The sequence below is a fragment of the Schistocerca nitens genome, chromosome 2, assembly GCF_023898315.1.
Source record: "Schistocerca nitens isolate TAMUIC-IGC-003100 chromosome 2, iqSchNite1.1, whole genome shotgun sequence".
Classification (NCBI taxonomy): Eukaryota; Metazoa; Arthropoda; class Insecta; order Orthoptera; family Acrididae; genus Schistocerca; species Schistocerca nitens.
The window spans coordinates 157166391-157187108 of record NC_064615.1 but is presented as its reverse complement, the minus strand read 5'-3'; the positions used below and the strand labels follow the sequence as shown (position 1 = coordinate 157187108).

Sequence of the window (20718 nt, the reverse complement as noted above, 5' to 3'; positions counted from 1 at the left end):
AACAATGACTACCTACCCGGAGGCAAAGTCCAAAATCGCATAATTTCGCAACAGTACAGTGCCTAACCGTTCTAACTATAAAATCTCCTGAGAGCAAAGACAGCAAGTCCGTCTGTACCAACAAAAGGTGATACTGAGCGACCGTCAAACCTGGACACTCAAAACGGAACACCTCTTCTCTCGACCGCTGGCTTCCCAGGAAAACTCGGCTCCTCTCCTTCGTAACTGCAGAAGGCCAATCCTGTTCTCGAAACCACGGAATATTCTCCCTCTCTACAGATTCTTCCGACCGCTGACTAACCATATTTTAGTCTTTTGCTGTCCAGCGTGGAAATTTTGCGAGGAAATACCTATACGGAAATACCTATAGTCATACAATGGTACGCTTCTCAGAGTAAAAATCCTCGGAAAAAACCCAGCCTGCGATTTCGGAGGTAACGCTTCCTCGTTCCTCTCTGCTGCATCCAAGATTTGTAGAGTTTTCGAAGTATTACGCTGTTATCCTTCCGGTCCCACTACAAACCGGCCGGCCGCCGCTGTATTGTGCTTCTTCGCTCAGGTGCCCAGACCGTCCATCTTGGACTTCGTGTGTGAAGCAGGACCAACACACCTGTGTGAGCTTTTCCACCCATGGCTTGAGTTACGCCTGCCGTTTCATTTCCACTGGCATTCCAACCTCTACTAGTGTAGGAAATCATTCATTACGCTGTTTTGATAATAAAGACACTTCATTACCTTTCATGTAATAAGGCTTAACAACTATTTGCAAGGTGTCAGTCTTCTTTAAATATTATATTCATATATATATATATATATATATATATATATATATATATATATATATATATATATATATATTCATATATACAAAGTACAATCTATCAAATGATACCTAATTGCTGTTGTAAATTGCGGAAAAGTATGTACATGAGTGCTTGTAAGGTGCGAAATTATAGCCACCTTACACGACGTAAGCCGACAGTCGAGGATGTCCTACACTGGTCTCACAGACGACAAACATAGTCAGACGAATCGATTCTTATGTAGTAACAAGCCGTACTAGATGTTTAATCAGCACGGGTATGAAGTGTTGAGCATTTGTACGCAGCTCCTTGCTCCTCACCCCTTTCTTCCTGAACACGAATCTCAATATTATCATCCATGTTGAACAACTGCCTATATCGTACACCTTGAGAAGATTATATATTTACCTATTACGATAAGAAATGAAAATCGCTGCACAAAATTATTATATGCGTGTCGTCATCGATAAACTTCAACATAACGGTTGAGTCCTATTGTTCAGCGGTGGACCGTTTGATGCCGTCGAAAAAGAGGTTATCGACTCTTAAGAAGTTCTGTAGCGCACTCTTTTGTGGGAAGGCATTGGGTTTTACACATCAAGTATTTCTGCATCTACCTCTGCATATTTACTCAGCAGGCCGGGGAGGGGGGGGGGGGGCAGGGGAGGGGAGGGAAGGTACATCGAACCAATATTTGCGATTTTCTTTTGCACTCAGGTAACGAGCGAGGGAAAAAGTAATAAGTAGGCTGTTTAGGTTTTTATATTGGTAATGCCACGTAGCGCTCTGTATGAGAATCACTGGCTGTGCTGCGTGCAGTCTGTGGCTGGTTTGCATTGTTGTTGGCTATTGTAGTGTTGGACAGTTGGCTGTTAGCGGCGCGTAGCGTGGCGCAGTTAGAGGTGAGCCGCCAGCAGTGGTGGAGGTGGGGAGAGAAATGGCGGAGTTTTGAAATTTGTAAGACTGGATGTCATAAACTGCTATGTATATTATGATTTTTCAACACTATTAAGGTAAATACATTGTTTGTTCTCTATTAAAATCTTTCATTTGCTAACTATGCCTATCAGTAGTTAGTGCCTTCCGTAGTTTGAATCTTTTATTTAGCTGGCAGTAGTGGCGCTCGCTGAATTGCAGTAGTTCGAGTAAAAAAGATTTTTGTGAGGTAAGTGATTTGTGAAAGGTACAGGTTAATGTTAGTCAGGGCCATTCTTTGTAGGGATTATTGAAAGTCAGATTGCGTTGCGCTAAAAAAATATTGTGTGTCAGTTTAAGGACATTCGCGTATAATTGTTCAAAGGGGACGTTTCATATGGTGACCCTGCCAGGGCGCCATGCTACGCGCCGCTAACAGCCAATTGTCCAACACTACAATAGCCAACAACAATGCAAACCAGCCACAGACTACACGCAGCACAGCCAGTGATTCTCATACAGAGCGCTACGTGGCGTTACCAATATAAAAACCTACACAGCCTACTTACAAAGTCTATGGGTGGCGATTTGCGACGAGTGGCCGACGAGCTGGCCACCCTGAATGTGGTTTTCAAGCCGTGTCCCACATCCCAATAGGTATAAGAGGTGTGTGAGCAAACAAATGAGACTGGCAACACTGCCAGCCATGTCAGAGCTGTGTTGTTCTTGTGTAGACTAGTGTGTTCAATCCTTCCAGATGCTCAATCCAAGTTCCAGCTTCGTACAGACATAACGTGATTTTTGAGACCGCTGGCAGTAAAGTTGTGTTTTCGTTCTGCGTTACGAAAATGGAAAAGAGGAATTTAGAGGAACGTGACCTTCGAAAAGTTTGAATAGGCCTATGGGGAACATTCCTATCAAGAGCGTAAGTTTTTACTGGCATAAATTATTTTTGGAAGGCCGAGAACACGTTGAAGATGATAGAACTTTCAACTACAAAAACCAACAAAATCGTCGAACATGTGTGTGATATTGCGAGATCAGACCGATGTTCGGCAATTAAGGATGATGGGCGACATGTTATATATTTTCACCATACATCAAATTTTAACCTAAGTTTTGAACACGGGAAGGTTCGTGTCAAAATGGTGCGGAAAAACCTCACAACTGAGGAGAAGTACAATCGAAGAAATTTGTGCGTTGACCGTTTTGAGAGGATTGACAGTGACGGAGAATGGTTCAGTTCTTTGATCACAGATGATAAATCTTGGATTTTTGAGTATGATCTCATTTCAGTTCCCAGACCTTATCTGTCAAGATTTCTTACTGTCTTCACGACCTGTGCGGTCCTAGCAGCGTGTCTCTGAAATCATTCGATGTATGTTGTCATTCCTAATCGAAAACGATTCCGAACACTGGAAGAATGTATCTGTGGCACTGTATTATACGAGATTTTCTTATAAAAGAGCTGCTTTTTCCCAGAAGTCTTTCAACAAATCTAAGTTTTTCATTCACCTTTCCAAATACTCAGTTTTTGTTATCGTCACACGGCATTGTCGTTTCATAGTATTACCGCTAAATACTCATGCGATTTTTTGTGCTGAAGATGTTCGCCACCGATCTTGTAGTAAGGTATTCTCTTTCGCTAGTTACGAGGACAACACGACAAGTGCCATAACCAGGTTTCCCAGAAACTCCGCTCAGTAGAAGAGGAGCCAAAATTGATTGTTAGTGAGGAAACGACCGTCAAGTTTTCGATGTAGCGCGGTACTTTCAGCTGAGCCAACGGCCTTGTCGCAGTGGTAACACCGGTTCCCGTCAGATCACCGAAGTTAAGCGCTGTCGGGCTTGGCTAGCACTTGGATGGGTGACAATCCGATCTGCCGAGCGCTGTTGGCAAGCGGGATGCACTCAGCCTTTGTGAGGCAAATTGAGGAGCTACTTGATTGAGAAGTAGCGGCTCCAGTCTCCGAAACTGCCACACGGCGGGGTTAGCGGTGTGCTGACCAGTGCCCTTAGATATCCGCATCCAGTGACGCCTGTCGTCTGAGGATGACATGGCGGCCGGTCGGTATCGTTGGGCCTTCATGGCCTGTTCGAGAGGAGCTAAGTTACTCTCAGCTGAACTGGCAGCATAACTTCTAGCGTCGCGGTTTCTCAGTTTTGCGTCTCGTGTTTGAAACCCTTTATTTTTTTATGTATGTTATTTTTTCATTTTCTACCCTGTCCGTAGAAGATTACTACACGAAGTTATGGGATACAAGGGTGTTATATTAATTGTAAAACTGCTGCTGTGCTCCAGAATACGTGTCATATACTTGATTATACGCATTGATCAGCCAGTACATTATGACCACCTGCCTAATTGCTAGTATGTCAGCCTTTGCCACGGATAACGACGGCGACGCGTCGTGACATGGCAGGTTGCTGTAGGATGATGCCACCACATCTGCGCACGCAAGTCACCTAGTTCCCGTAAATACCGCGAAGGTGGAGAGCTCTGACGCCACCTTTAATCACGTCCCAGATGTACTCGGTCTGGTCAGATTTGACGAAGTGGGGGACGCGAACATCAATTTGAACACGCCACTGTTTTCCTTGAACCACCTCATCGAATTCCTCACTCTGTGACATGGCGCGTTATGTTGTTGAAAAATGCCACTGCTCTCGGGAAACATGGTCGCTGTGAAGGGATGTACGTGGTCTGCAACCAGTGTACGATAGTCCTTGACCGTCGTGGTGCCCCCCACGGATGTCCACGTGAATATTGCCCCGAGCATAAAAGAGCCACCGCCAGTTTGTCGCCGTCCTACAGAACAGGTGTCAAGGAGCTTCCCCTGGAACACGACGAATTCGCACCCTCCCATCGGCGTGATGAAGACGATATCGGGATTCGTCAGACCACGCAACGCTCTGCCACTGCAACAACGTCCAAGCCGGCCGCTTTGGCCGACCGGTTCTCGGCGCTTCAGTCCGGAACAGCGCTGCTGCTACGGTCGCAGGTTCGAATCCTGCCTCGGTCATGGATGTGTGTGATGTCCTTAGGTTAGTTAGGTGTAAGTAGTTCTAAGTCTCGGGGACTGGTGACCTCAGATATTAAGTCCCATAGTGCTCAGAGCCATTAACATTGGCACATGCATGGGTCGTCGGTCGCGGAGGCCCATCGTTACGGAGTGTTCGGTGCACTGTGCGTTCGTACGCCTTTGTACTTTGCCCAGCATTAAAGTAAAACGTTAGTTCCGCCATAGTTTGCCGCCTGTCCTATTTTACCAGTATACTGAGGGGTGGCCGCCCAACCCCTCGACGTCTCGGCGTTGTTTCACCTTGGTTTCGCCACACTTTGAAGACATTCACCACAGCACTCCTCGAACACCCGACAAGTCTTGTAGTTTCCGAAATACTCGTGTCGAGCCTCTGGGCCATCATAGACTGTCCTCGGTCAAACTCAGATAAATCGCGTGCCTGCCCCTTTCTACACACGGACAGCACGCTCGCTGATACACATGCACGTTGTGTGTTTGACTAGCTGTTATTCCCCGCCAGGTGACGATGCTATCGCCCGGGCGAGTTTATAGCAACAGTAGATCGGTGGTCATAATGTTCTGGCTGATGTGTATGTGGTAAGAGGGCTATGCGGAAAGTAATGTCCGATCGGGCGTGAAATGGAAACCACAGCGAAAATCCGATGAAGATTTGCACAGAAGTGTTGGGCGTGTCTGTAGTATGTCCGTCCATCGCGTCACGTCGCTCTTTCTGTTATGAGCTCACAGTGAGAGCGTAAAGGTGCCTAGATAAACAGAATCTCCCACCAAGAGATTTCACCTGATGTCACGCAATCCACAGAACTGTCTTACGTTTCCTTATTCATGACGGTTCTCGGACGCACTCTGCAGAGGCAGTGAAGATGCTCCTGCAGCGTTTTCGATGGGAAGTGTTTGATCACCCAAAATTCAGACCGTAATTGGCTGCACAGACAACAAGCTGTAGACCATCATAGACAGTTGCCGGAAAGTACATGCGGCTGTCTTTCTATGACGATGGTATTGGAAAATTTGTACAACACTTCGAAAGACGCCCAAACCTGAGCGGCGAAAATATAGAGAAGTAGCTGGAAGGTGTAGCTAAATGTTGCAAATAAAACTTGTTTGATTTTTATAGTGGTTTCCATCTCGCAATCGATCGGGCTCTACTTTCGGAATAGTCCACGTATTTTCAGGGATTGTTTCATTCTTATATCAATTATTAATTCATATATCTCAGTCTCCTGTTTATTGTTCAGGAAGGTCTGGCGCGTTCCGTTAGAAACATTCTGTAAACTGGAAATTTGTGGTAAGGCCTTAAACTGATGAGGTCATCGGTCCCTAAGCTTACACACTAATTACTCTAACTTAAAAAAAATTACGCTAAGGACAACACATACCCCCAATGCCCGAGGGAGGACTCGAAGCTCCGCTGGCGCCAGCCACGCCGACCGTCACAAGGCGCCCTGAGACCGCTCGGCTACCCCGCGCAGCAGAAACATTCTGAAGATGGAAAACTCAGCAAAAAAATGGCTCTGAGCACTATGGGACTCAACTGCTGAGGTCATTAGTCCCCTAGAACTTAGAACTAGTTAAACCTAACTAACCTAAGGACAGCACAAACATCCATGCCCGAGGCAGGATTCGAACCTGCGACCGTAGCGGTCTTGCGGTTCCAGACTGCAGCGCCTTTAACCGCACGGCCACTTCGGCCGGCGAAAACTCAGCACCATGAGCATCGCGCGAAGGCAGGTATGCCACAGCAACATTTCTTCAAATGAATTTCGCTCGGAAAAGAAACATCGTTATCATTGATGAAGATTCAACACGTTGGAAATTATTTCGCAGCGAGCGGCGGCAAAGGATCACTCTTCCGAAAACTGGCGCTTGCAACTGTTTGTGAAGCAAGATACGCTATAGGAATTTCAGCGAAAGCAATTTCAAATAAGTTTTCCTTTTTTTAAAAACTTTTCAAGACATTCAGTTAGCAGACGAATAAAGACAACGTTATTTCAGTATACATTATGAACATTCGTGTAGTAACCTTGAAAGGACATAAAAGATAAATAAGAAACAAAAATAAAAGTAATAATAGATTTTCGAACAAGGGGTGCAAAAAGTGTGGAGCCACGAAGCTAGCCATCACTTCTGTTGAACTATTTGCTCGCTAAAAGAACATGAAGTACCTCGAAAACGTTGATCGTTGTTTCCTCAGAAACGAAAAAATGTTCAAATGTGTGTGAAATCTTATGGGATTTAACTACTAAGGTCATCAGTCCCTAAGCTTAAACACTACTTAACCTAAATTATCCTAAGGACAAACACACACACCCATGCCCGAGGGAGGACTCGAACCTCCGCCGGGACCAGCCGCACAGTCCTTGACTGCAGCGCCTCAGAAACTGTTGCATATCTACAGATAAGCCGAGACATGTGTTCGCTTATTCTGACCCCTCTTCCTCAGAGTGAAGTTTCTGGAAAATCGGGTTCTGACACTTACGTGTCCCCTTCGTTAGTGGTACGACACGCCTTGCCGCCTTGCGAAACAATCGTGTGAGAAGGAATACAACAGTATATGTGTCGATAACGTTTAGCTCTGATTCAGATCGGAGCGCTGAGTTTGAAACATTGAGACTTGGAACCAAGAAAATGCAAAAGTAGTTTTATTTTTTATTCTGAAGCGAGCAAACTTTCTGAGAGTAATGAAGCAAGGTGGCTTTCGTGACCTTTGTCACTGAAAGTTAAATCTTCTAAATCAGTATTCGTCAAAATGTGGTCAGCGGGCAGCATGCAGTCCTAACCAAGAGTTCGTGCGGCCCGGGGTTCTCAGCTCTGTTTTATAACGTCGCATCTAGCAGCTGACAGCCAAATCTAATTTAATTTTTACCAAGAAAAATCGCCGAATAGTCGTACTTTTTGAGAAGTTATTTTATTTTATTTGGGCAACCAATTTCAACATTTCAATTTGTCATCTTCAGGCTGTATAAGCACTTCGTTCATAGACATTCAGATGTATCGATGTTGGTATACCGGAGCCATCAGTATCAGGATACCGTGATTTCGTTATTCAAGTGCTTCCTTCGAAGACCTGACAACAGCTCATAATCCAAACACGTCAACTGTTGTTAAGAGCTTCTTAGGAGTGTAGTCTTCGAACTTAGTGACAGACAAAAATATTTAGAGACGATAATATTTACAAATGTGGTTAATTACAGTTGACGATCGTGGATTCGGCCCTGATATAAATAAATCTGACAGCTTATCTCAGACTCAGAGGAAGGAACTAACGCGGTCACTGCGGGGATGAGAGGTGGAACATCTTCTTATTTGTCTTCCAGTACTGATAAAGCACGGGCGTGCGCGAATTCTATCGATAAGCTGCTATGGTATACATTTCGACACAAGAGTAAATTCGTGAATGCGCATTACGGTCATCTTCAAATGCGGTTCTTGTTTGTAACAAGAAACATTGAATTAATTAAGGCTGGTGTATTGCGATGCAGTGAGCAGGAGAAAACTGGCATTTAAAACATTTATCAAACTTTTGTGAAATTGTCGCATATTCAGTAGCGCATTTAAATGTAAGTACAAATAGTACAAATACTGTTATAGCCGTCCGCGGTGGTCTCACGGTTCTAGGCGCTCAGTCCGGAACCGCGCGACTGCTACGGTCGCAGGTTCGAATCCTGCCTCGGGCATGGATGTGTGTGATGTCCTTAGGTTAGTTAGGTTTAAGTAGTTCTAAGTTCTAGGGGACTGATGACCACAGATGTTAAGTCCCATAGCGCTCAGAGCCATTTGAACCATTTTTACTGTTATAAATCAAAAACTTACGCACACACCGTGAAACCGACATCGCTTCACGGCGCAACTATTGTATCACAACAGCCGGCCGCGGTGGTCTCGCGGTTCTAGGCGCTGAGTCCGGAACCGCGGGACTGCTACGGTCGCAGGTTCGAATCCTGCCTCGGGCATGGATGTGTGTGATGTCCTTAGGTTAGTTAGGTTTAAGTAGTTCTAAGTTCTAGGGGACTAATGACCACAGATGTTAAGTCCCATAGTGCTTAGAGCCATTTGATTTGTATCACAACAAACTCCACAGTCCACGCGATAGTGCCAACGTTTAGCAATCAGGGGCCAGCGTCCAACTTATCGCCATTACTATAACCAATTTCCGTACAACCATCTTCTGATGGATAATGGGACAGCAGCTCATTTATGTGCAGCAACAATAACACTATCAGCTGTTTTCATTAGTTCTTTTTAATTGCAATCGCTTTCTGGGATACAATACACCATCTCCAAGCACTATTGCAACGTAGGGTGATGATGCTTTCAGTGAGCATCATTACCACGTATCTAAGCAGAAACCACCGGCATCCGTGGAACTTTTCATTTATGGCTTAACCAAAGAACCACAAACGAAGAATATCCGCGGACACTGGTGATTTCAGCTCCTTTTATTAGAGATGTAATGATGGAGACCGCTGAAAGCGTTGTCACCCTGTGTTGCAGAGGGGCTGAAGATGCTCTATTGTATCCCACAAACCATTGCAATTAAATAAAACTAATACGGCCAGCTCATAGTGTTGTTGCTGCTACACATGTACTATAGTTACTACAGAGGGGTCCAAAAAATGTATCCATTTTTTGAAAGTCAATAACTTGCAAACTAATTGACGGAATTGTCTCATTTTTGGTGAAAGTGTAGCTTAAAGTCCAGCTTAAAGATATCGCTGTAGGTGTTCGAAATGGTCACCATTAACATCCACACACAAACGATGCCGCCGTACTGCAGCACGAACTAATGACTGCAACGTGTTCAGTTGAATATTTGCACATGAATGTACGAAGGATTCTCGAAGTTCATCCAATGTGCGTGGCTTTTGTCGACAAACGACGTCCTTTAGTGTTCCCCACAGGTAAAAGTCCAGAGGAGTTAGGTCTGGGGAACGTGGTGGATATTCCACAGCACCTCTACAGCCTATCCATCTTCCTGGTAGATTGTCGTCGAGATACGCCATAACACGATTTTGGTAGTGGGCTGGGGCACCATCTTGTTGAAAGTAATCTCTTCCGTCTCCATACAAGTCTCGGATGGCAGGTAAAATGGATGTCTGAAGCTAATGAAGGTACACCTTACCGGTAACTGTGCCGTCAAAGAAGAATGGCCCGATCAAGCCCCAGTAAAACAACCTACACCACACATTTACTCCTGGCAAATTCACGGGTTTGTCTACATGGACGTTCGGATTTTCGGCGGCCCAGTAGATGCAATTTTGGCTATTTACTGTACCATTGAGTTTGAACTGTGCCTCATCAGACCACACAGTCATCTCTGGAAACTCTTCATCGTTCCGCACCATGTTAATAAACCACTCGCAGTACTCCATTCTACGATATGGGTCGTCCTCGTTCATTGCGTGTAGCAATCGTGGGATGTAGCACTACTACTTTGCTGTCTTCAAAATTCGCCGAACACTTGAGCGACTCACTGCAGTTTCGCGGGCACACTGTCTCACAGACTTCTGTGGTGAGCGAATGAATTGTTGTAACACACCACTGGAGTTAGCTGGACTTGTTACAGTTACAGGTCGTCCAGATTGTTGTTTGTGCGCATCTTTAACACAACCTTCGGCTTCAAATTTGTCTCCAATTCGACGAATCGTTAAACATGTCGGTGGCTCTGTTTGGCACTCATTTAGTCATTGCCGTTGAACCGCATTAATGTTTTCGTACTTAAAATACCACTTCAAAAGTGACTTCCTTTATCGAATGTATGCCTTGCGCCAGCCATGTTTACTCGAGTAACTAGGTGCAACTAAGAACAAAACACTGACTATCTGGCGACTGTCATCTGACAAAACAAAACAATGCTCGTGTAGCGATTGCCGGAACTACAAACTATTACACTACCAAAGATGAGACAACTCCGTCAATTAGTTCGCCAGTTATGGACTTTTAAACAGTGGATACATATTTTTGGACCCCTCTATATATTGGGAGCTCATAACATACAAGTTTGTGAAGGTCACCGATTAATAATCTGTGCGGCCTAAAGTGCCTCCGCACAATGTCATTATTAGCTCTTTAGGGGAAAGAAATTGTTGATCGTTTTCCTAAATTATCAGGCCGCATCTTCTTTCCCTTCAGATATCTCCAAAAGTGTTTCGACTCCTCTGCTTAGATCTTCTGTTCGACTCTTCCGATATCGTCTGTTAGCTGAATATTCATTCAACTGTGACAATCGGAAGAGTCCTGAAAGAAGACTGGAAACTTCGAATCTTGAAACAGAAATATGAACATGACGCGGTCTAACAACCTAGAAGGTTGTGCCTTCAGTAGTGAAGCAGTAGCTGCAATCAGATTAAAGCAAACTACTTTGGGCTTGGTGAAGTATCATAAGCAGAAACTGGAAATGACGAAGCGATTTTGCACACAGGGCACTGCAGCTTCGGAAGGGTAACCTCAAGACCAAGAAAGGGCGTCGAAAGGTTGCACGCTGGGCTGGGGAGTAACCGAGGCGGCCGGGCCGTCTGGTGGTGTGCGGGAACAGTCTGCCAGCCGAGAGGCGGAAAGGGGTAGGCAGGGGGCGGAGGTGGCCGCCGCAGGACTGGGGGCCGAGGCCCGAAAAAGGCGGCCGTCTCGAAAGACGGGGAGACGCGGCGGCGGCGGAGAAGCGTCTTCAAGAAAGGGAAGAAGGAGAAGAAGGAGCGCCAAGACGCGGCCGGGCGCCAGGGAGGGGACGGGCGTGACATGCGCAGCGTAACAAAAATCCTTCCCTCGCCCTTCGCCGCACCGCTCAGCCCCACCGAAGCCGCCGCCGCCGCCGCCACCACCACTCCGCCGCGCACCCGGAGGCGGCGGGCGGGGGTGTCCCCTTTTTCTTTTTTGCCCTTCCCTACTCCGTTCTTTCGTTTCCTCGGTCGCAGTGGCAGTGGCGGTAGCGGCGGCGGTCGCCCCACCCTCTTCCTCCGAGGCGGCGGCGGCTGCCGTCTTAAGGCGAGCGCCGACAACTCAACTCCGCCCACAAAACCCAAGCGCGGCAGGACTCCCGCCGAGGGGGGAGCAGGGGATGGGGGGAGGAAGAGGGCTGGCGAGGGGGAGGAGGGGGTCGTCGTCCTCTTCTCTCGCCCCGCTTCACCCCCGCGGTGCCCCATATTCCCCACTTTACTTCCTTCTCCTTCTCCACCACTGCCGCCGCCGCACGCCGCCGCACGCCCGCCTCAAGAAGTAGGCTGCCGCGACTTTTTAGCAGTCGCTCTCGTGTTGCTGCCGGAAAAAGAAGCAAGCGACGCGCCCGCTGCCGGGGCACAGTCGGCGGTAGACGACGCAAATCGCTCAGCAGGTGTCGTACCACCGCCGCGACTATAGTGTAAGGGAAGCGCGGCCGTCCGATTGACGGGTCGAGAACACGCGTACGCTCGTGTTTTTCAAGCATCGGGAGACGCCGTCTCGCTGGGAGACTGTGGAGGCGCGGAGCCGCGGCAGTTTTCCCCGCGTTAGTGCGGAAGAGCGGTCGGCGGGTCGGCGGTCGGCGAGTGGCCGCGCGGCGTGGCGCGCGTCGGGGGTTCCCCACCTGGCCACTGTGGCCGGCGGGGGGGCGGCAGCGGCGCCGGGGAGGGGGCGTGACGTCACGGGCCAGCGCGCCGACGGCCAGCGGCTGCGGGAGAGGGGCAGGGCGGGGAGGGGGGGCGCGGAGGGGCGGGCCCAGCCGGCCGCGCGCCGCGGTCTAATTGGCGAATGCGGTGTGACGGACTCCCGCCACGAAAAGTCACCGCAAGCCGGGACGCGGCGTACTCGGGTGTCACCGGAAAAACGCAGACCGGCGTGGGAAAAAAGGGGGAGAGAGAGGCAGCGGAGGAGGAGGAGTAGGAGGAGGGGAAAAAAGAGGTGCACCACCGGTGCCCGCCCTCCCGCAGAAAACAATCCGTGCGCCGGCGGTGCTCCACCAGCGAGCGCGGCTCGCCCCGTCTCTTTGCTTTTTTTGGTGGCCGGAGCGCGTGCCGCGCCAGGAGGGGGCGGCGGTGGATGCGGCGGCGTGTGAGAGCTCGCTTTCATCAGTGTTTTACCGCGCGCTAGCGGCCGTGGTGCGGTGCGGCGCCGCTGCAGCCGGCCAACTCTTTCCCCCTGCTGGCTCTCTGTGGACGCCTCGCGGCTGCTGCCCCCGACACTGTGTCTTCCCCGAGAGCGTGGGCGTCAAACGGAGAAGGGGCTGAGAAAGTGATTGCTTTGCGGTGGCAAGAAGCGACGGTTCGGCAAAGGGAACGTGAGGTCGAGAGCAAAAAGAAAAACGCAAATTCTTTGTTTGTGTTCCTCTGTGATCTAGTGGTTCCTTTCTTTTTATTCCCCCTCTGCTCCCCGCTGCCTTTTGAGATGTGCACCCGACGGAGACGAATTCGATTGCGGAGGTGTAGCGGGGAAACCGCGTGAAAATCGCCGAGGAGAAAAAAAAGGACGGTCCCGTTCAAACAGAGGCGACCGAGTTTGCGAAAGGGTGCCGCCTCTCTGCTCTGCCGCGCTTTCGACCTCCGACGCCGCGATTGCGGGTCCGCCGCGGAACATGTGACAGCGACGGGCGACAGCCTGCTGCCGGTGTGGTCTGCGGACTTTCGGAAAGACTCGCGGCCGGCGGCGCTATGCACCTGTCGTCCGACATGAGCGGCGCCAACGTCGACGGAGGCGGCGGCGGCGGCGGTGGTGGAGGCGGCGGGGGCGGCGGCGCGTTCGGGGGCCTGACGGCGGACGTGTTGGCCGAGCGGACGCTGGACGGGCTGCTGGCCGAGCACCCGGGGGAACTGGTGCGCACGGGGAGCCCGCACCTGGTGTGCACCGTGCTGCCGCCGCACTGGCGCTCCAACAAGACGCTGCCCGTCGCCTTCAAGGTGGTGGCGCTCGGCGACGTCCTGGACGGCACCCTGGTGACGGTGCGCGCCGGCAACGACGAGAACTACTGCGCCGAGCTGCGCAACTGCACCGCCGTCATGAAGAACCAGGTGGCCAAGTTCAACGACCTGCGCTTCGTCGGCCGCAGCGGCAGGGGTGAGTCGCCTCCTTGTCTCTTACGTCACCTGACCACAGCCGACAGAACTTTACACTGTACCTGTCGGTCGTTACTGACTGGTTCTAACTCAACCGTGACCACTGTACTCCAATACAGCTGTAATGTCCACCCCTCTGATGAAATTTATGAGATCGCTCTACATATTTGCTGAATATTTTGGTTTCGGTAACTGGTAGTCCCTAGTGGCTAGTGCAGTCTTATACTCTAATTAGGGTGTAAATATAAATAACCAGTCACTAAATTTTATCTTTTTTTCTTTCAAAAAATTTACGATGCTTTTCGTAAATGTTGCTCCATCATCAGGTGACAGTTCAGTTGTTTAGTTTAGGTGCATTGCTCCTTGGAAACCAAAAGTGACGAAATGACTGCAATCCTACACGTCTTTGTTGTGTACTTTACTCGAGACGACTGCATTTGAATTTCACATATTTACTGTTTACAAACGTTTTGCTATAATCTTCCCACATCCTCAGACGCAAAACTAATACCTATTAGGCCAGGAGACACAAAGTACTTAAAAAATTTGTACTTCTAGTATACGTGTGAAAGGCAGTTATGATTTACTCGGTTTGTTATCCCAAGCTGTCTTCGCTTCTATGACAATACTTTTAGGACAGTGAAAAATCCTATAATATGCATTCACCAAAACGGACAACACGAAACATGACTCTCAGCTACCCTCAGAAGCAGAAGTACTGTCGTTGTCATCATTGCTGGAACACCTCAGGGTAGCGTCCTTCTTCCGCCTTTCCATTGCAAACACCGAACCCATACATGAGGTGCATTTCGACCATCTCTTCAGCGATAAAGGTACTGGTAACCCTGTCTGTCACTGTCAACGTACAATTGACACGGCCAAAAAAAAAAAAAAAAAAAAAAAAAAAAAAAAAAAAAAAAAAAAACCGAGACAGAAACGAGAAGTACTGAAAACCAACTTGAAGGATAAGAGTAACATAGGTATTACAGTTTGCAAGCAGCATGTACTGTGAGTGAATGGAACAAGTTTGTTTCTAAAAAGACACTGTTCATACCGTCGACATCTGCAAAGTGGAGACCAAGAACCCTTACGGCAATATATATATATAAAAAAAAAACTTTGAATAATTCCGAAACTTTATCTATGGATTACTGATTCGCCGTGTATACGAGGCAGCAATCATCCATAATTTTTTCTTTTAAATACTTATCAGTTATCGGTTTTCAAGTGTTGGACGATGACTTACAGTAGATTATACTGTAAACAACAGACAGATCACAGAAAAATTTGGAAGTGCTGATGAAATCAGAGGAATATGTTACGACAATAATTACAGAAATTTTTGAATTATAATTCTGTGGGAAAGAAAACCCAATGTAACGTGAAAAATATGCGTTTTCATAACGTGAGTTGTTGCTACTTCTGGTCTGTTAAACTGGCGTCAAACCGGAGCAGTGGAAGCTGCAACATACACAAAGATAACAAATCTGAAGGCTGTCCTTCATCGTCTGTTTTTATAAAAACTGTAATTTCTTACTGAAGGTGGAGGTTCTTCCTTTATATAATAAAATCATTATTGTTAATTATGTGCAAAAAAGAGCAGGTAACAATACTGGGAGTCCTCAACAAATAGAAAACTCTAAATTTCACACCTGTTTTTCTACTTGGACACGAATTAGCAATAACGATTGTGATCCAAAATGGTTCGTAATTATATTAACAACACACCTTATTTAACAGAGACCCATTTTGGCTACTGGTTTGACAACGTCTGCGACGATAGGGGATTGTTTACGATGTCACGTAGTGTAGCTCTCACCGTATGACGTAGTACCTACGTAGGCTTGAAAGCTGGCTAATGGACAAATAAACATTTCAGGAGGATAAACCAGGACTGCTTCCTGTTTCGTCCAGAATTATCTCGAAAGCGCATGTCTTTCCTGCAGGCTTACTGTGGACGGTTGTAGAAACGGTACTTACTGGACAGAAACGTATTAATCTCTTGATTAAGCTTTTCGAAATCAGGTTTACAAGAATATCAACGCTGCCATCATGTATGTATTCAATGCTGCCACACTGACAGCACGAAATTTTAATTGCTTGTACCTAAAGCCCTTTGTAAAACACGAGGAAAACCGTAACTGGTTAATCACTGTCAAATGGTCAAGCGTTATGGTCTGAAAAATATCTTTACTCGGCATGATTTTCGTTATTTTTCAGAACAAACTGACGTCCGTAGCCTAAAATAATTTTGTGGTACTGTTACGCACGTTTCTTCCAGCTACCTATAGACTATAACGTTTCGCCGTATTGACAGTGTTTGATAATCACGAAAGGGCTCTTTTTCGCTAGCTTCTAATTTGAAATGGTCTGTCGTCACTGTACGCGTAGCATAACTGACCGATTTTAGTGCCATTGGGGGCAGATGTTTGTGTTGTGTCTTGTATCCTGACAGTTATCATGACTTTCTGATATACGTACGTTATATTTCAACAAGGCATGTTAGTAGTCTAGCAATGTGCGTGTCATGCATTCCAAGAAACGTTAGTGCCAGGAAAGATTGCCCCTTTGTGGCTTGCGGGTGGCTCATATTTTTATCACGTGGAACAACTATCTGAAAATGTCACTGTTTCTTAGCCTAAAACAGACCAACATAACTCAAGTACACGCCCCAGTATTTCTATAATAGGTTTATATTTAATATTACTTTCCATCTAAGTCTTACATCTTGTAACCTGCTTATATCTTGCATCACAAGAACCTATCATCAAAATATTTCTAAACTTTTCGTTGGTAAAATGGCATACTGAGCTACTAGCTAGACTTGTGAAGAGTGGCGCTACATATACCAGTTGCATAACGGACGTTCTTTCGTAATATTTCCATAGATTTATAGTTCTAAGTTAGATTCATTAATTGACAGACTTAGTGTTTTGTGTCTCAAAAGAATTCAACTTCCACTGGAACATTTGTTTACGGTGTTTCGGTAGAATTTGTATTTTATCTCAGACTGTGTACGCCTTGGAAGAAGACGGGTCCCAGACAAATGAGAGTGTTCACCATAAGTCGATTGCAGAAATCGTTTGACATTCATCGTGTTATGTGTTGTGCAGGTGTGTAGTACAGCAACATTTTATATTCTTTCTTTCAGATATCTCTAGCTCTCAAATGACATTAATTACTTATATTTTCATCTTTCCTGACCCTAAAGTAGCCTCTTTTCAATTATCGTGGCAGCATTTGTAAATAATATTTACACATTGTATTTTTTTTGGGATCTCATTCTTGTTTGTTCGTTTCAGACATAATTTGATAGTTTCTTCAGATCAGAAATATTGTGAACTACAGGGTGAGACAATAGGGCTGACACAAGCGTATTTGATGGCTGTTACACATGGGCAGTTAGATTAAGAATGGAATATTTTAAGGGTTTCATTGGGTATTGCAGTTGTGCAGTTCACAGCTGAATACTTTTCTTTGACTCGATGATGGAAAGCTTCATGACCGAAATCTATAGTCTTTATTAAAACAAAAAAGTATATCTGTGTATTATATGACACAATTTTTAACCGTTTCTTTCAAATCCCTTAACAATATTCTCCAGTTCTCCGTTTGTTCGTTATCGCAATTGACAATATGATGCAGTCGCAACCAGTTACTGTGTGTTACTAAGATCCATAATTAGGAAATCATTAAGTATGATTTGTAATTCGTCTAGTGCTTTTCCAATGAGTATTAGCAAACTAGATTCTGATGGTTACAAACTCACATGGTCGCATTTGAACTTTTATTTTTACTCCTGTTAAGTCTACTGACTCACTTACGCCATAACAATGGTTTTTTTCTGAAAATATTATGGTAATAGATACAACACATTTGTTACATTTATCGTTCATACGATACAGGTATTGCGTTTTTTTACTTTTTATATTTATTTATTTTTAAATATACGTGTGAGTTTTAGTCAAAGTATTTGGTTGTGGTGGGCTAACTTGTCTAATTTTCTGCATCACACATAGTCCGGTATTCAGTTAGTTGCTCTTGACATTTAGTTCTCGTAAATCCCTTGCTTTTTTACTCTCTAACAATGACGTTTTTTGCATCAGAGACTGCGTCGAATAACGGCTGTGCTGACTCCAGCCCATATCCGAACATTGTTGTGGAGGTCACCAACAGCCACTCCGATTACGTAGAAGATTTTGCCAACGGCGTTCATTGTCTACACACAACGAAAAAGAGTATAATCTTCCAATCAGTACGCATCTAAAGTAGTCCTAACCACTTAGATGACCATTCATAAATCACCTGTGCGTCCCCATCTTATAGTACTGGTCAAGTGTGTGTCTCACTGGGAATACCGAACATGTTCAAAGAAGTCTTGCACGATTTGTTACTAGTTTGTCTGACTCACGGAACAGCCTCTTGGCAATGATGAAAACCAGAGCTGGTAGATGCTTGATGTCGATGCCGATGCATCAGTTTCCAGTCTCTTACGTTTCTTTCAGTTTATGAGAAAGAGTACTTTTACTGCTATTTTAAGACACATGCAATAACCTGTCCGTCGAGGAATATTGTTTTTCTTGTTGTTGTCTTTTATATTGCATCTGATATTGTATATTAGAACCGGTTTGTATATAGTCACACTGTGTAGCTGCTTTCCAGGTCTGGAAATGGTAACTTTGATTACCGAAACCGGCTATCGATAATAAAGATTATTAGCGATCTTCCCAAAGAAGGTTATCTTCACTAACGTTTCTATGAGTAATTTGTCAAAATATCCTAAGTCTGATCACAACACTGTCGGCTTATAGAAGCAGAAGTAGACTGTAACCTCTGCCATGCACTTCATAGCGCTTTGCAGAGCATATATGGAGTTGTAGATGTTGAGCGGAAATATGAAGTTAGCAACAAACAACGACTACTGTGACGCACGCCTATCTGAAGATGATATATTGTGTATTGTGATGTTGTAGGTGTTCAAAAATGACTGCCAGTAAATAAAAATTGTTTTATTCCAATCACGAACTTGGTTTTGGGTTTATAATAGCAGCCGTATTTGCAGACTAAATTACGAGAATTCAGGCCCGCCTATTACGCAGACGACAGTTCTCCTTAGTGCCCAAACATGTTTCGGCAACTTAGTGCCATCATCAGTGGGTGCTTTTATGCAGTTTCGGTTTTCGAGAATACAAGGTTCTATAGAACTTTCCCATGGTTGTACAGCTTCCGTAGTTCTTTGTGTTTGTGTCTGTCTTGATCACTTTTTTCAGCTACATAAAACACCATGCTTAAGCTCCTCAGCATAAACGTGTGCTTTTATGAAGACCGAAACAGGTGAAGGTAACACGTAAATATGGCAAGCTGTACAATAATGTAAAGAAAGTTCTGCAGAATCTAACACTCTAGAATGTAGGAACTGAATAAAATTACGAACTGATGATGACACAAAGGTGTCGAAACGTGTTTGGGCAATAAAAGTTACAGTCGTGTGCATAATAGGCGGACTTGAATTCCAGTACCGTATTATAACGTCGTACTTCCTGAAAAGAGTAATTTGCTTTTCGACGATTTCGACGAGTGAAACACAGCAGCAGACATGGGCGGCCCCGCCTGTGTTGACCTCGGCCGCTGCGAGCCGGGACGCTGAGTTTGACTGCCCGCCAGTGCCTGAGGGTGCGCTGTCTGTGGCGCCGCAGCCGCGTCGGATGCAACACTTGCTACGGCGGGGCGCGATCGTGATCCGCATGCCGCCTCAGACGCCGCCGCCCTCTGCTCGCTTAGTTAGGGGGGCGTGCGGGACGCTCCGACCCTTCGACCGCCTGAGGCCGCGCGGCGGTTCTTCAGCAAACGCCTCGCCTAGGCGTCCGAGTGTGCCACGACGCTTCAAGGTCGTGCGCGTCTGTTGTAACAAGATTCCTATAAGACGTGTCAAAGACGACTGTTTTTTAAAGTAATTAGTAATTCAGTTCCGCAGGAGGCATATGTATTGGTTGTCTTAGAGATCAAATCTAGCAACGGCAAAATAACGTGGCTATGATGACAAAAGGCTTAGTACATTTGCTTGTATCGACGTTGTCGCCTGTGCGCGAAGACCAGCACGCAACGACAGGAAGTTGACTGAAACTGAAAATACGACGATACGTCCTAAGACCGGGTCTCCAGCAGTACGAGCGCTCCAATAAAACACGTGATTACGTACGTTGAAGTTCATTACATCAACATTAATAACGCCTTTACAACAGCATTAGCATATTAATTCTGGAAACAGTCCCCCGCGCTGTGACTTAGCCGTGACCCCTCATTATCCTTTCTTCTAGCGGTGCAAGTCCTGCTTGGTATACGGATGAACTTGTGTGAAGTTTGCAAGATGGGGATGGGGGGGGGGGGGTGATGTCTTAATGGAAGTATAGCTGTGAGGGTAGGTCATGAATCGTGCCAGGACAGTTCAGTCGGTAGACTACTTCCCGAGAAAGGCAGTGGTCCAAGGTTCGAGTCCAGGTCCGACACACAGCGTTGGTCGTTTGGGGAGTTTCCGCATCCAAACAGTGTTGCAAATGTCAGCATACCTAATGCGCTGCTAGTTTTAACACGTCGCTTACGTTTTGCGGACAGAAACGAGCTTCAGAACCTTTACCAGCTGCCGTTTTCAGTCCGCTAAACCAAGATGAGAAGTGAAAGCCATCAAGTCCCCCCCCCCCCCCCCACCGCCTCGTCGCCACCACCGCGAGTCTAATTTCCCTATTACTTTTTAATATTTGGTCACATTAAATTTTCATTTCCTTCTCTCCGTCAGACTTGACCCTAATCTAGTCTACTGTTTCTCTCTTCTAAATGCTTTTCAGTACCGTGATTTGCTGAAACAGTATATGGCGTTCAGCCTTTGCTAGCCACCCGCTGGTAGGAATGTTAGGTGTCCTTGTTGCTTGCGCCAATGGTCTG

At 46.3% G+C, this 20718-nt stretch overlaps 1 protein-coding gene and 1 pseudogene across 1 annotated transcript; both read left to right on the top strand.

The window, feature by feature from the left end:
• Positions 1–3499: 3499 nt before the first annotated feature.
• LOC126237871 (5S ribosomal RNA) lies at positions 3500–3617 on the top strand (annotated as a pseudogene).
• A 9760-nt stretch (positions 3618–13377) lies between these two features.
• Positions 13378–19733, top strand: LOC126234893 (runt-related transcription factor 3-like). The gene is made up of 2 exons (XM_049943634.1): positions 13378–13780; positions 19279–19733. Exons 1-2 carry the CDS (start codon positions 13378–13380, stop codon positions 19731–19733), a joined length of 858 nt encoding a protein of 285 aa, XP_049799591.1.
• Positions 19734–20718: the final 985 nt, after the last annotated feature.

Excerpts from the sequence above, each read along its gene's own strand:
- LOC126234893 (XM_049943634.1), top strand. The coding sequence starts at position 13,378 with ATGCACCTGTCGTCCGACATGAGCGGCGCCAACGTCGACGGAGGCGGC. Across the intron at positions 13,781-19,278 it reads CGTCGGCCGCAGCGGCAGGG|GCGGACTTGAATTCCAGTAC; the intron begins GTGAGTCGCCTC and ends TGTGCATAATAG.